This window comes from Bos grunniens, chromosome 3 (genome assembly GCF_055505025.1).
Source record: "Bos grunniens cultivar Pamir isolate PY7600 chromosome 3, Bosgru_T2T1.0, whole genome shotgun sequence".
NCBI lineage: Eukaryota > Metazoa > Chordata > Mammalia > Artiodactyla > Bovidae > Bos > Bos grunniens.
In genome coordinates, this window is record NC_141167.1 from 17767878 (window position 1) to 17783858 (window position 15981).

At 39.0% G+C, this 15981-nt stretch overlaps 1 protein-coding gene across 13 annotated transcripts in view; it reads left to right on the forward strand.

The window, feature by feature from the left end:
- Window positions 1-15981, forward strand: part of CCDC30 (coiled-coil domain containing 30) — a 146084-nt gene that overhangs the window by 52798 nt on the left and 77305 nt on the right. The window contains exons 10-11 of one of the 13 annotated variants that reach the window (XM_086382562.1): window positions 4896-5021; window positions 7008-7145. The exons of the other annotated variants lie outside the window; for them this stretch is intronic. Of the exons in view, the coding sequence (XP_086238688.1) occupies window positions 4896-5021; window positions 7008-7145 (264 nt within the window). The remainder of the gene's footprint in view (window positions 1-4895; window positions 5022-7007; window positions 7146-15981) is intronic. 13 annotated transcript variants of the gene reach the window in all.

A 15981-nucleotide genomic window follows, 5' to 3' on the forward strand; every position in this document is an offset into this window, starting at 1 on the left:
TGCTTCTTCTCTATAAAGTAGAAGGTCTCTAAAATTAGAGAAGTTACTTAAGAAATAAGTAGTCAATTATACTTAAATGATTTTTAAAGCCATTTTCTGAGGAAAGAGGATGTAACTATAAATAGGTTTTTGCTTTCAAAGTTCTCTCTTAATCTTTCATGAAGAAAAAAACCTCAAGCTTCCTTGATTATGTTTAGTAGCTGGATAGTGGTGATATCAATAAGTATTAAGTCAAGGGTGTTAGCAGGGGAATGAAGTGAACTGAGTACTGTAATCAGTAGGTAGAGAATAGCAGCACTTCTCCTTGAGCTCATTTCCAGATTTTGACCTAGTGCCATGCTTTCCTTGTCATGGATCTTCAGCTTTCAGACAGGTCTTGGGAAAGTGAAAGTTACTCAGTCGTGTCTGACTCTTTGCAACCCCATGAACTGTAGCCTGCCAGGCTCCTCTGTCTATGGAATTCTCCAGGCAAGAGTACTGTTGTGGCTAGCCTTTCCCTTCTCCAGGGGATCTTCTCAGCCTAGGGACTGAACTCAGGTCTCCCACATTACAGGTGGATTCTTTACTGTCTGAGCCAGCAGGGAAGCCCAAGAATACTGGAGCGGGTAGCCTATCACTTCTCCAGGGAATCTTCCCAACCCAGGAATCAAACTGGGTTCTCTTGCATTGCAGGCAGATCCTTTATCAGCTGAGCTGCCAGGGAAGATGCCAGGTACTCAGTGTCTCATGCAATTATCCTGACCTATAGTTACTTTATTTTCTGTGTCCTACAAAAAAGTAAGTAAAAGGATAGAAACTAATATTTGAGTACCTATAATGTTTCAGTAACTTTACTGGGAGTTGGGGCGGGGGGGTTGACATAATTCGCTTAAGGTTAGCAGGCCTTTGGAGAGCTTAGGTATTGTTCACCTTGCTTTACAGGTGAGGAAACCAAGATCACAGATGCACAAATGTAGAAGTCAGGATTTCAGATTTCCACTGACTTCAAAGCTCTTTTTTTTGCCAGTATAATTTCCAAACTGTGTTTTAGAGATTCTTGCTGTTCATAGGTCCAAATCTTTAGGTGTTCTACCTCCACATCAGCCAGAGACACCTCCGTTTGTGGGCACTCTGCAGTTTCTCCATAAGAATTCTTCTGAAGATAAAAGGAAGCGAGAAGCCCTGTAACTTCAAAAGGTTAAGTAATTTAGAAAACCACTCCCTTAAGTCAAACAGACTCCTCCATATATGACTGTGTTCTTTATCCATTTTTACATGCAGACAGATTTACCATTAAATAGGCTGTCTTAGTGCTACCAGTATGCATGTTCTCAAAGACACTGCTTAGTTGCAGCATGTGAACTCTTACTTGCAGTATGTGGGATCTAGTTCCCCGACCAGGGACTAAACCTGGCCCCCTGCATTGGGAGCATGAAGTCTTAGCCGCTGGACCACCAGGGAAGTCCCAGAAGATGCTTAAAATGGAAGATATGCTAAGTATCTGGCAGGAATAAAAAGTAGTCATGATGTATTTATCATCGGTCACATGTGTGATCTTGTTTTACTAACATAACCTTATATAATCCTTATAACAGCCCTTCCCGTCGTGATTAGGTATGTTCTGTTTCATACTTGAGTAGAGGAACTTGATAACTTAAGAGGCACAACCAGGAATTGATCCAGGTCTGTCTGGCCTTAGAGACCATTTTCTACATCATACCAACTCTCTTGAGTATTCATAGAGGGAGCATATGATAATGCACGGGGTCTACAGCACACCCAGCGCGGAGCACGTCCCTGTCTGGAGGTGATGACCCGGCAGCATTTTATTCTCTGCAGCGCCTGCATCCGCCATCTCCTTTGATTGTGCCCATGAGAGAGGAGAGCATGGCACAAGCACGTGCTGGGGGTGGAGGGTGGGGGACAGCAGTCATTCTTGTCCATACGGTGCCTGGGAGGCACAATTTGGCTCAGAGTGTTAGATAGCCCCCACCCTTCAGATAGTAGAACACTGCAAGTGGAAGATTCTGAGCTGTTATGTGTTCTCCAGAGTTGTTGGCAGTTACCCCGTGCCAGTGAGGCGATCCCCTAGAAGTCTGTTCATTCACCTCTTTGCTTACTGCTGGCTGACAGGTGAGGTAGGCTCCCTTCAGTTGTCTAGAGATCACTATGTCCATTGCTTATTTCCCACAGTATTGTGACCCCTTTCCTGTGTTTTTCTGCTTTAAACTTTGATCATCAGTCTCATGAAATACATAAATCACCTAAATGTATGGCTGTCTTTAGTATGCCACAAACTATGGTAAATTTCAAGTATATATCCTTTTGAAAATCTCTCTCTTGGAAGTTATAGCATTTAAGTACATGGCATTCTTGTATAGAGAAAACACAAAAGAAATGGGCAGAGCACTCATTTTTAAGAGTTGAAAACATTTTCTGCACCTGGCACTCGGTCATCTCAGGAGGTGCATGGGCAGGGCTAAGTAGACTCCAGAGTGTTAAGTGCATCAGTATGTCATGTGTGGATGTGCAGAAACGTTAATCAGTGCATATGGCAGCTGATGAACAGGGAGAAGCTGACCTGGGGATAAAATATTTTCTTCCCTGTATCCTTGTGCATTTCTGCTAGGAAGTCAACATGATTCTTTAGTAGGTCTTTTGTCCATACCGCTAGGTAGGAGGATACGTAAAAGCTACACTTAGGTTTCAGCATCGTTTTTCCAGTGGCATTCCCCATTTTTCCCAACTCATCAATGTGAAATTTCTATTACTATTTCTATTTTATTGATATTTAACATGAGGAAGATAAATTATTGATAACCAACTTTACTGAATTAATGGATTTATTTTTTTTTAATCTGTAGATTAAGTTAATACAGTCTTTGCAGTAAGTTATGAACCTGGGAATATAAGCAAACTCCAGAATATTTTCCCCCAAATTTGATTAGATAAAAATCAATTACTTCCTTTCTTCAGCCTAGCAAAGGAATATTTTTATCTCTGAATTAAAAAGTTCAAGTTGAAGTTTCTGTTGAAACCTAATTCTGAATAGCAGTAATAAGTAATATCAATGTTGGTGTCTCCTGTTTCTAAATTACATCTGCTGCTGCTGCTAAGTCGCTTCAGTCGTGTCTGACTCTGTGCCAGCCCACCAGGCTCCCCCATCCCTGGGATTCTCCAGGCAAGAACACTGGAGTAGGTTGCCATTTCCTTCCCCAATGCATGAGAGTGAAAAATGAAAGTAAAGTTGCTCAGTCATGTCCGACTCTTAGCGACCCCATGGACTGCAGCCCACCAGGCCCCTCCGTCCATGGGATTTTCCAGGCAAGAGTCCTGGAGTGGGGTGCCGTTGCCTTCTCCGAAATTACATCTGCTGCTGCTAAGTCACTTCAGTCGTGTCCGACTCTGTGCGACCCCATAGACGGCAGCCCGCCAGGCTCCCCCATCCCTGGGATTCTCCAGGCAAGAATACTGGAGTGGGTTGCCATTTCCTTCTCCAGAAATTACATCTAAATACTCATAAACCTCCTTTGCATTTAATTTTATTACTGGGCCAATCAGCACTAACAAGGAATAATTAGGGAGTTTGAGAAGGTCACGTACACACTGCTAAACTCAAAATGGATGACCAGCAAGGACCTGTTGTATAGCACATGGAACTCTGCTCAATGTTATGTGACATCCTGGATGGGAGAAGGGTTAGGGAGAAAATGGATACACATATATGTATGGCTGAGTCCCTTCACTGCTCACTTGAAACTACCACAACATAGTTAATTGGCTATACCCCAATACAAAATAAGACATTTAAAGTTTGATGAAAAATAAAAGTTAAAAAAAATAAGGTAAATTATCAACTTGATTAATTGAGAATCATCAGGATTCTGTAGTATGTTTTTCTAATAGTGCTTGTTCCCTTTGGTTAAGTTGCCAAACAGAGCAAGGACTGAAATATATCTTAAAGCAACTCTCCAAAGGATCCAAGACCAGATAAAAGATGGAATTGCTGGTAGAGGAGGTTTCAAGGCTGTAGCCTCCGGAAGAGATTCTTAAGAAATGTAGCTTATCTTTTCAGCATTTTTTAAAAATAGCAAATATATGTTTGTACTTTAGCTGACGGTTTATTTGGATTAAGATTTCCCTCTTGGAGCCTGAATTATCAGATAGAAAGACAGATGAGAAACCAGCATGAAAGGTCAAGAGACAGTGAAAGTACAAGATTTGAATGAAGTAAGAAATTAAAAGATGATTTTCAGTTACATTTTGTAATACAGATGAGGCAGACTGTATAAGGATGCTTAAGAATTACTGAAAATAGATGACGTGCTGGTTGCTCAGTTGTGCCTGACCCTGCAACGCCATGGACTGCAGCCCTGGTGGACTCCTCTGTCCCTGGGATTTTCCAGGCAAGGATACTGCAGTGGTCTGCCATTTCCTTCTCCAGGAGATCTTCCCCACCCAGGGATCAAACCCTGGTCTCCTTCACTGCAGACAGATTCTTTACCAACTGAACTACGAGAGAAGTCCCCAGAATAGGCAAAAAGAATGGTAAATTTACATCCTATGATCGTGATCAGTGGTTATAGAAAACCTTCCAGGATTAGTCATTCAGGAAGGAGCCCTTTAAAACTGTATTTAGAATAAACTAGTATATTGAAATTGTAAGGATGACGCCTGCTCTTATGGCTATAATGTACATAGGACAAGTCTTAGTTCCATTTTACAGCTGAGAAAAAGAGGCTTAGAGAGAAAAACCCATCTTATGAGCTATGGTACCATGATCTAGTTTTGCCAGGTTCGTCTCTCCCCATATGACTTTATAATTGAGTTAGGCAGAAAAGTATTATCAAAATTTATAGGATACATGACTATTGTATTGAATACATAGAATTAATTATCTAAAATACTTTTTGCAGATATTGAAAATGAGCCAAGAAAAAATTGAAATATTTGAAAGTGAGTTGTCAGAAGAGAGAAAAACAAAAACGCAGTTGACATCTAATCTTAATACAGAGCAGAGAGCTTTGGAAGTTGAAAGTGAGGTATTTTGCCATTTAGGATGTTATTTTTCTCTTTTTGCATTTGCAGTTAAGGGATTTCATATTATTTATTTTTATTTTAAAATAAATTATAGCTATAGAATATTACTTATATTAGGAATAATAGGGTGACTGTTTCTCCAGGCTGAGTTCCAGCACTAGCCAAAGAGTCCTTTAAGTAGAAGGGATTTGATTATTATGATGATTGTAGAGTCCTGGGCTTGTCTCTCCTTTTTACTGCTGGTAATACCATCTTGGAAAGGTCCATCAGGAGACATACCAGCCTATATTTGGAAGAGAGACCTGGAAGTGAGTTCATCAAGTCTAGATCATTAATTCAGAGGATGGTGACAATCAGTTTGCAGGGTGGGTGAGAGCTGGCACAGTGCCCTAAATCTCATGCTAATGACCGATAGGAATTTTCCACGGAGTGAGGTAGGACACTGATAGCACTTGCCCTCTCACTATGGTTTTGGATGGCCACTCCCTACCTTCTCTCCTCATCAGCACTTTCCTCCCTTTCTGATCTCAAGCCTTTGGGAATAGTAACAAGTATTGCATGCTTTGTGCTAGGTTGCTTCAGTCATGTCTGATTCTTTGCGACCCTATGGACTGTAGCTTGCCAGGCTCCTCTGTCCATGGGATTTTCCAGCAAGAATACTGGAATGGATTGCCATGCCCTTCTCCAGGGGATCTTTCCAACCCAGGGATCAAACCTGTTTCTCTTATGTCTCCTGCATTGGCAGGCAGGTTCTTTACCACTAGCGCCACCTGGGAAGCACCACAAAGTAAATTTTATGTTATCTGCTCCCGTTATAGGGAGCTACACCACAGCCTGGCTCTCAGGCCCTGTCATCCACCAATCAAACGCTACATATTCTATGTCATCAATACAGAAACTTAATAAAAATCTACATCTAACTAAAGTGTTTTCTCTCATGAATATGGAAAAAAAATCAGAGGGTTAGAGGAATCCCTAGTTAAGTCACTGAATATGCATGAAGTAAGACAGCATAATTTGTCATGAAGAGCAGTGTTTGAAATCAGTTTGAATCCCAGCTTTATCACTTCCTGGCTATGTGAATAACAAGATCATTTACATTCTCTGAGCCTCAGTTTCAATAACCCTACCTCATGGGGTTGTCATAAGGTTAAGGGTAAACAACATAGCACCTGACCTATAAAAAAGTAACTGTAAAAGAATACAGTTTAAGGCAGGTAATATAACTAATGCAGGAATTGCTGAAGAATTTATCTCTACACACCTTAAAGTGTATAAAGTGGGGATAAATAGAAGCCCAGTCTTTGAACCTATCAATGATAGATATTAAGAATGCTAATGGCGTGTGACCCTTCATAGCCACGACTGGTCCAGGACTGCTTTCCGCTGCCTGGGCACCTAGTGCAGAGCTGGGGCCTTAGACTTGGCCTCCTAGAGGCCCTGTGGAGCCCAGTTCCCTGATGCCTGTGGAGAAGAGCTCTTTAACAAGACCAACAAACACCACTTCTTACACAGTCCGGCCCTGTTAGGGTTGTCCCCGTATAGAAACCGCCTCTGGGCTGGTTGCTGCTAGCTTCTGGAACTACCTAATTCTGTACCAGCTTGTACTGCCAAGCTCTGAGTAGAGACCCCAGTACCCAGACATAGGCCCCCTATGAGAAGGAGCATTAGGCTCTTTCTTGGGCTCGCTTGCCTTGGCTCTTTGAGCTTCCTCGTGTTAAATTTCTGGGTGGTTTTTGCTTTTGTTTTTTTAGCAGGAAGATTAAAAGAGAAAGACAAATTTAGAAAAAGAATGCTTAATTTTTGACTTAAGGAATCTTTTCTTTAACTATAATAGAGAAAGGAATTTGTCTGCCAGAGGATAAATTAAAATATTTAAAGCAAAAAAGTTGTCAGAATCTTTTCAAAGATTCCTTTTTAGCAGTAGTATACATTTTCTATGGAAAGCCATGTTTTGTTCTACTAAATATTGTCATTTCTTAAATCAGGAATTGCAAAAATCAAAGTCCGAACTTACATGCCTTTATCGTGAAATTCAAAGTCTTCCAAGTGCAGCAAAAGACAGAGACCATTTTTTAATAGCATATGACATGCTACAAAGAGAGAATTCTGAATTAGAAACAAAGGTGAGATTGAATTATTAAGTATTTAAATGTTCTATGTATGACATGTCTTTTATGAAGATGACATAAAAGGTAACTAACTTCAGTAAGAGATGACTTGGAAATCGGAGTTTCTTTTATTATTATAGAACAAATTGCCACATAGTGTGGATTATAAGTCAAGCTGTATTTCAGGGTAAATATTCGGACTTCAGCCAGGACTTTACTCTTTATTCATAGGATTAACCTATGAATTTGTTAGTTTACAGAAGCTTCCCAATGGCTTAGTTTTTAGAGCACATGCTGTATGGTACTTAGTTGCTCAGTCGTGTCCGACTCTTTGTGATCCCATGGACTGTAGTCCACCAGGCTTCTCTGTCCGTGGAATTCTCCAGGCAAGAATACTAGAGTGGGTTGCTATGCCCTCCTCCAGGGGATCATCTAACCCAGGGATCAAACCCAGGTCTCCTGCATTGCAGGCGGATTCTTTACTGTCTGAGCCACCAGGGAAGCCATAACATAATGTAAAAGGTGAACTTAAAAACAGAACTGTCATATAACCCAGAAATCCTGCTTCTGGATAAATATGCAAGAGAAAGACTTAAACAGATATTTGTATACACATGTTGAAAGCAGCATTATTTACAATAGCTAAAATGTGGAAGCAACCCAAGTATCCATCTGTGAATGAATGATTAAGCAAAACATGGTATATACATATAATGAAATATTATTCAGCCTTAAAAAGAAGGAAATTCTGCAGTATGCTACAACGTGCATGAACCTTGAGGGCATTAAGCTAAGTGAAATAAGCCAGTCAGAAAAAGACTGATAACTATTTGATTTCACTTACATGAGGTACTTAGAGTAGTCAAAAATCATGAAGACAGAAAGTAGAATGGTGGTTGCCAGGATCTGTGGGGAGGTAAGAATTGGAGAGTTGTTGTTTAATAAATACAGAGTTTGTTTTACAAGATGAAAAGAGTTATGGGGTTGGATGGTGGCAATGGTTGCACAACAATGTCGATATATTTAATACTACTGAAGTGTACACTTAAAAATGGTTAAGATTGTAAATTTTATGTTTTATATATTTTATCACAATAAAAAAAAGCAAAAACAAACAGATGTTTACTAAAATGTCTTCAACTTTAAAAACTTAAAGCATCTTTTCTTGCTCAACATCACTCATTATCAGAGAAATGCAAATCAAAACCACAATGAGGTACCATTTCATGCCAGTCAGAATGGCTGCTATCCAAAAGTCTACAAGCAAAAAATGCTGGAGAAGGTGTGGAGAAAAGGGAACCCTCTTACACTGTTGGTGGGAATGCAAACTAGTACAGCCACTATGGAGAACAGTGTGGAGATTCCTTTAAAAACTGGAAATAGAACTGCCTTATGATCCAGCAATCCCACTGCTGGGCATACACACTGAGGAAACCAGAAGGGAAAGAGACACGTGTATCCCAATGTTCATCGCAGCACTGTTTATAATAGCCAGGACATGGAAGCAACCTAGATGTCCATCAGCAGATGAATGGATAAGAAAGCAGTGGTACATATACACAATGGAGTATTACTCAGCCATTAAAAAGAATACATTTGAATCAGTTCTAATGAGGTGGATGAAACTGGAGCCTATTATACAGAGTGAAGTAAGGCAGAAAGAAAAACACCAATACAGTATACTAACACATATATATGGAATTTAGAAAGATGGTAACGATAACCCTGTATGTGAGACAGCAAAAGAGACACAGATGTATAGAACAGTCTTTTGGACTCTGTGGGAGAGGGCAAGAGTGGGATGATTTGGGAGAATGGCAGTGAAACACATATAATATCATATGTGAAATGAAAAAAAAAAGAAAACCGCCAGCAGTTTAAAAAAAAAATAAATTTAGACAGTCTAAAAAAAAAAAAATTTAAAGCATCTTTTCCAATTATACTAAACTTAGAATTAGGAAAATGGTGTAATGTCCTAACTCTAGTAAATTCCCCAAATATAAAAATGGCACTGCCAGATTAGGGGCAGTGCAACACTAAACGGAGAGGTTGCCAGCTGTGTAATTTCCAGAGTCCTACCTATTAGGTTGTCACCAACTCCTGGCTAAAAATTCCCACCCTCAGTTACTCTCTTATGTTGATTAAAATGGTAGGAAGGACTAAAGGCTTGAACACAATGGTTAAAATATGTTGATTTATATTTTAATACAACACGTGAGGTAGATGACTAAATCAAGGCCTAATTTATCCTATCTGAAGTTGTTACTCTGAAATCACAGAGTAAGTTGCTGAGGAACTGGGGCACAGATCAAATAATATGTGACCTAGGGAGAGAAAGGTCCAGCCAATAGGGTACTGTGTTGGCACAGCCTACATCTCAGCTTTGTTTGTGGGACCTTGTCAGCAAGATGCATTTTCATCACAGTATACAACTGAAGGATCTTGTTTCTCAAAATATCATCAGAAAACTTAACATAGTTTTAGCCAGTGGTTTACCCAGTCGTTCTCTGAACCCCCGGGTTTCACTTTCGTGGTTTCACATACTCGGATTCAATAACGAAGGATCCTCCGTTGGTTGAAGTGTCATATGGAAGCCGGTTCAGGCCTCGGTGTCTCAGAGAGCAGGCGCCCTCTCAGCTCTTCCTCTGGAGATTCCGTATTTAGCTCGATCCTTCCCACTCCTTTGCAAGTTTCCCAGATCTTGAGACTCAAGTCTTTGAATAACAAGAGAAACGTTTCATCTTTAACGTAGGTGTTTTATCAATGGTGCTGTATAGAAGGAGAAGTTTTGAAACTACTGTAAAAATAAGACCAATAACTGGAAGCAGGAGGCTTAAATCCAAACCCTGACTCCAGGGAACTCCTGACTCCAAGGAACATTAATTGACAGGAGCTCATCAAATGCCTCCATACCTACACTGAAACCAAGCACCGCACAAGGGCCAACAAGTTCCAGGGCAAGACATACCAAGCAAATTCTCCAGCAACAAAGGAACACAGCCCTGAGCTTCAAGATACAGGCTGCCCAAAGTCACCCCAAAACCATAGACATCTCATAACTCATTACTGGACACTTCATTGCACTCCAGAGAGAAGAAATACAGCTCCACCCACCAGAAAACCTACACAAGCTTCCCTAACGAGGAAACCTTGACAAGCCACCTGTACAAACCCACACACAGCGAGGAAACTCCACAATAAAGAGAACTCCGCAAACTGCCAGAATACAGAAAGGACACCCCAAAATCAGCAATTTAAACAAGATGAAGAGACAGAGGAATACCCAGCAGGTAAAGGAACAGGATAAATGCCCACTAAACCAAACAAAAGAGGAAGAGATAGGGAATCTACCTGATAAAGAATTCCAAATAATGATAGTGAAATTGATCCTAAATCTTGAAATCAAAATGGAATCACAGATAAATAGCCTGGAGACAAGGATTGAGAAGATGCAAGAAAGGTTTAACAAGGACCTAGAAGAAATAAAAAGGAGTCAATATATAATGAATAATGCAATAAATGAAATTAAAAACACTCTGAAAGCAACAAATAGTAAAATAACAGAGGCAGAAGATAGGATTAGTGAATTAGAAGATAGAATGGCAGAAATAAATGAATCAGAGAGGATAAAAGAAAAACGAATTAAAAGAAATGAGGACAATCTTAGAGACCTCCAGGACAATATTAAACGCTACAACATTCGAATCATAGGTGTCCCAGAAGAAGAAGACAAAAAGAAAGACCATGAGAAAATACTTGAGGAGATAATAGTTGAAAACTTCCCTGAAATGGGGAAGGAAATAATCACCCAAGTCCAAGAAACCCAGAGAGTCCCAAACAGGATAAACCCAAGGCGAAACACCCCAAGACGCATATTAATCAAATTAACAAAGATCAAACACAAAGAACAAATATTAAAAGCAGCAAGGGAAAAACAACAAATAACACACAAGGAGATTCCCATAAGGATAACAGCTGATCTTTCAATAGAAGCTCTTCAAGCCAGGAGGGAATGGCAAGACATACTTAAAATGATGAAAGAAAATAACCTACAGCCCAGATTATTGTACCCAGCAAGGATCTCATTCAAGTATGAAGGAGAAATCAAAAGCTTTTCAGAGAAGCAAAAGCTGAGAGAATTCTGCACCACCAAACCAGCTCTCCAACAAATACTAAAGGATATTCTCTAGACAGGAAACACAAAAACGGTGTATAAATTTGAACCCAAAACAATAAAGTAAATGGCAACAGGATCATACTTATCAATAATTACCTTAAACGTAAATGGGCTGAATGCCCCAACCAAAAGACAAAGACTGGCTAATGGATACAAAAACAAGACCCCTACATATGTTGTCTACAAGAGTCCCATCTCAAAACAGGGGACACATACAGACTGAAAGTGAAGGGCTGGAAAAAGATTTTCCATGCAAATAGGGACCAAAAGAAAGCAGGAGTAGCAATACTCATATCAGATAAAATAGACTTTAAAACAAAGGCTGTGAAAAGAGACAAAGATGGTCACTACATAATGATCAAAGGATCAATCCAAGAAGAAGATATAACAATTATAAATATATATGCACCCAACACGGGAGCACCACAATATGTAAGACAAATGCTAACAAGTATGAAAGGAGAAATTAACAATAACACAATAATAGTGGGAGACTTTAATACCCCACTCACACCTATGGATAGATCAACTAAACAGAAAATTAACAAGGAAACACAAACTTTAAACGATACAATAGACCAGTTAGACCTAATTGATATCTATAGGACATTTCATCCCAAAACAATGAATTTCACCTTTTTCTCAGGCGCACATGGAAGCTTCTCCAGGATAGATCACATCCTGGGCCATAAATCTAGCCTTGGTAAATTCAAAAAAATAGAAATCATTCCAAGCATCTTTTCTGACCACAATGCAGTAAGATTAGATCTCAATTACAGGAGAAAAACTATTAAAAACTCCAACGTATGGAGCCTGAACAACACGCTGCTGAATAACCAACAAATCACAGAAGAAATCAAAAAAGAAATCAAAATTTGCATAGAAACGAATGAAAATGAAAACACAACAACCCAAAACCTGTGGGACACTGTAAAAGCAGTGCTAAGGGGAAAGTTCATAGCAATACAGGCATACCTCAAGAAACAAGAAAAAAGTCAAATACATAACCTAACTCTACACCTAAAGCAACTAGAAAAGGAAGAAATGAAGAACCCCAGGGTTAGTAGAAGGAAAGAAATCTTAAAAATTAGGGCAGAAATAAATGCAAAAGAAACAAAAGAGACCATAGCAAAAATCAACAAAGCCAAAAGCTGGTTCTTTGAAAGGATAAATAAAATTGACAAACCATTAGCCAGACTCATCAAGAAACAAAGGGAGAAAAATCAAATCAATAAAATTAGAAATGAAAATGGAGAGATCACAACAGACAACACAGAAATACAAAGGATCATAAGAGACTACTATCAACAATTATATGCCAATAAAATGGACAACGTGGAAGAAATGGACAAATTCTTAGAAAAGTACAATTTTCCAAAACTGGACCAGGAAGAAATAGAAAATCTTAACAGACCCATCACAAGCACGGAAATTGAAACTGTAATCAGAAATCTTCCAGCAAACAAAAGCCCAGGTCCAGACGGCTTCACAGCTGAATTCTACCAAAAATTTAGAGAAGAGCTAACACCTATCCTGCTCAAACTCTTCCAGAAAATTGCAGAGGAAGGTAAACTTCCAAACTCATTCTATGAGGCCACCATCACCCTAATACCAAAACCTGACAAAGATCCTACAAAAAAAGAAAACTACAGGCCAATATCACTGATGAACATAGATGCAAAAATCCTTAACAAAATTCTAGGAATCAGAATCCAACAACACATTACAAAGATCATACACCATGACCAAGTGGGCTTTATCCCAGGGATGCAAGGATTCTTCAATATCTGCAAATCAATCAATGTAATACACCACATTAACAAATTGAAAAATAAAAACCATATGATTATCTCAATAGATGCAGAGAAAGCCTTTGACAAAATTCAACATCCATTTATGATAAAAACTCTCCAGAAAGCAGGAATAGAAGGAACATACCTCAACATAATAAAAGCTATATATGACAAACCCACAGCAAACATTATCCTCAATGGCGAAAAATTGAAAGCATTCCCTCTAAAGTCAGGGACAAGACAAGGGTGCCCACTTTCACCATTACTATTCAACATAGTTTTGGAAGTTTTGGCCACAGCAATCAGAGCAGAAAAAGAAATAAAAGGAATCCAAATTGGAAAAGAAGAAGTAAAACTCTTACTATTTGCAGATGACATGATCCTCTACATAGAAAACCCTAAAGACTCCACCAGAAAATTACTAGAACTAATCAATGATTATAGTAAAGTTGCAGGATATAAAATCAACACACAGAAATCCCTTGCATTCCTATACACTAATAATGAGAAAACAGAAAGAGAAATTAAGGAAACAATTCCATTCACCATTGCAACGGAAAGAATAAAATACTTAGGAATATATCTACCTAGAGAAACTAAAGACCTATACATAGAAAACTATAAAACACTGGTGAAAGAAATCAAAGAGGACACTAATAGATGGAGAAATATACCATGTTCATGGATTGGAAGAATCAATATAGTGAAAATGAGTATACTACCCAAAGCAATTTATAGATTCAATGCAATCCCTATCAAGCTACCAACGGTATTCTTCACAGAACTAGAACAAATAATTTCACAATTTGTATGGAAATACAAAAAACCTCGAATAGCCAAAGCTATCTTGAGAAAGAAGAATGGAACTGGAGGAATCAACCTACCTGACTTCAGGCTCTACTACAAAGCCACAGTCATCAAGACAGTATGGTACTGGCACAAAGACAGAAATATAGATCAATGGAACAAAATAGAAAGCCTGGAGATAAATCCACGCACATATGGACACCTTATCTTTGACAAAGGAGGCAAGAATATACAATGGATTAAAGACAATCTCTTTAACAAGTGGTGCTGGGAAATCTGGTCAACCACTTGTAAAAGAATGAAACTAGAACACTTTTCTAACACCATACACAAAAATAAACTCAAAATGGATTAAAGATCTAAACGTAAGACCAGAAACTATAACACTCCTAGAGGAGAACATAGGCAAAACACTCTCTGATATACATCACAGCAGGATCCTCTATGACCCACCTCCCAGAATATTGGAAATAAAAGCAATGTATGAAACGAGTTGCCAGTCCAGGTTCGATGCACGATACTGGATGCTTGGGGCTAGTGCACTGGCACGACCCAGAGGGATGGTATGGGGAGGGAGGAGGGAGGAGGGTTCAGGATGGGGAACACATGTATACCTGTGGCGGTTTCATTTTGATATTTGGCAAAACTAATACAATTTGTAAAGTTTAAAAATAAAATTAAAAAAAAAAACAAACCTGAACCTTTTTAAAAAAAAAAAAAACTTAACATAAAGAATGAAAGGAAGTGAGAAGAATATAATATAAAGCCAGAGATCCAGATCACTATCCTGATAATGGGACTCTCTCTCCCTCTCATTTAAAAAAACTTTTTATTTTGAAATAATTTCAGATTTACAGAAAAGTTGCAAAATAGTATAAGGATTCTCCATAGTCTTTGACCTCTCCAAATGTTAACATGGTACCTATTTGGTTTTATCAATCTCTCTTGCTCTTGCTCTACACACATACATACACACTTTTTTCCTGAACCCTGGGAGTGAGTTGGATACCTAATACTCCTTTAACCCCAAATGTTTCCATGTGTTTGCTAAAAATAGTGACATCTTTTTGTCACAGTACAAGTCTCAAAATCAGGAAATTAATATAGTACTATAATCTACAGCTCTTATTCAAATTTCACCAATTGTCCCACTCAATAGCAAAAGATATTTTTTTCCCTAGTCCAAGGTCCAATTCAGGACCATACATTGCATTTAACTGTCATATCTCTAAAGTTCCTTGAATCTGCAACAGTTCCTCATTCTTTCTTGTTCATGGTTTTACTCTCTTTGAAGAGTACAAATCATTTGTTTTCAAGAATGTCCCTCAATTTGGGCTTTTCTCATGTTTCCTCACAATAAAATTTAGATTACATAATTTTGGCAAGAATACTGCAGAAGTGATGCTGTATCCTTCTCAGTGCATTGTATCAGAACAAAAAAGGGTATCCTTTTGTTCTATTTACTTTGGGTAAGGTACTATCTGTCGGATTTCTCCACTATAAATTTATTACAACTGCCTTTGCAATTAATAATTACCTGTGGGGAGGCACTTTGAGACTATGGGTATTCTATTTCCCATCAAACTTATACTCATTAAAAGTTTCAGTTTTGAACCTTTGATTCTTTGATTATTTTCTAGTTTCTCTTTATAACGTAGAGTGCTTTAGACTTAAAGATAGTCTTGCTGCTGCTGCTGCTACTAAGTCGCTTCAGTCATGTCCGACTCTGTGCAACCCCATAGACGGCAGCCCACCAGGCTCCCCCGTCCCTGAGATTCTCCAGGCAAGAACACTGGAGTGGGTTGCCATTTCCTTCTCCAATGCATGAAAGTGAAAAGTGAAAGTGAAGTTGCTCAGTTGTGTCCAACTCTTAGGGACCCCATAGACGGCAGCCCACCAGGCTCCCCCATCCATGGGATTTTCCAGGAAAGAATACTGGAGTGGGTTGCCATTGCCTTCTCCGAGTCTTGCTAAGAGTGACTAAAAATTGTATTTTATGTATTTATTGAAGCCCTTGTTTTATAGGCTGTTGAGGCTGTTGTTTTATTTGGGCCACAGCATTTTAGAGCCAGAA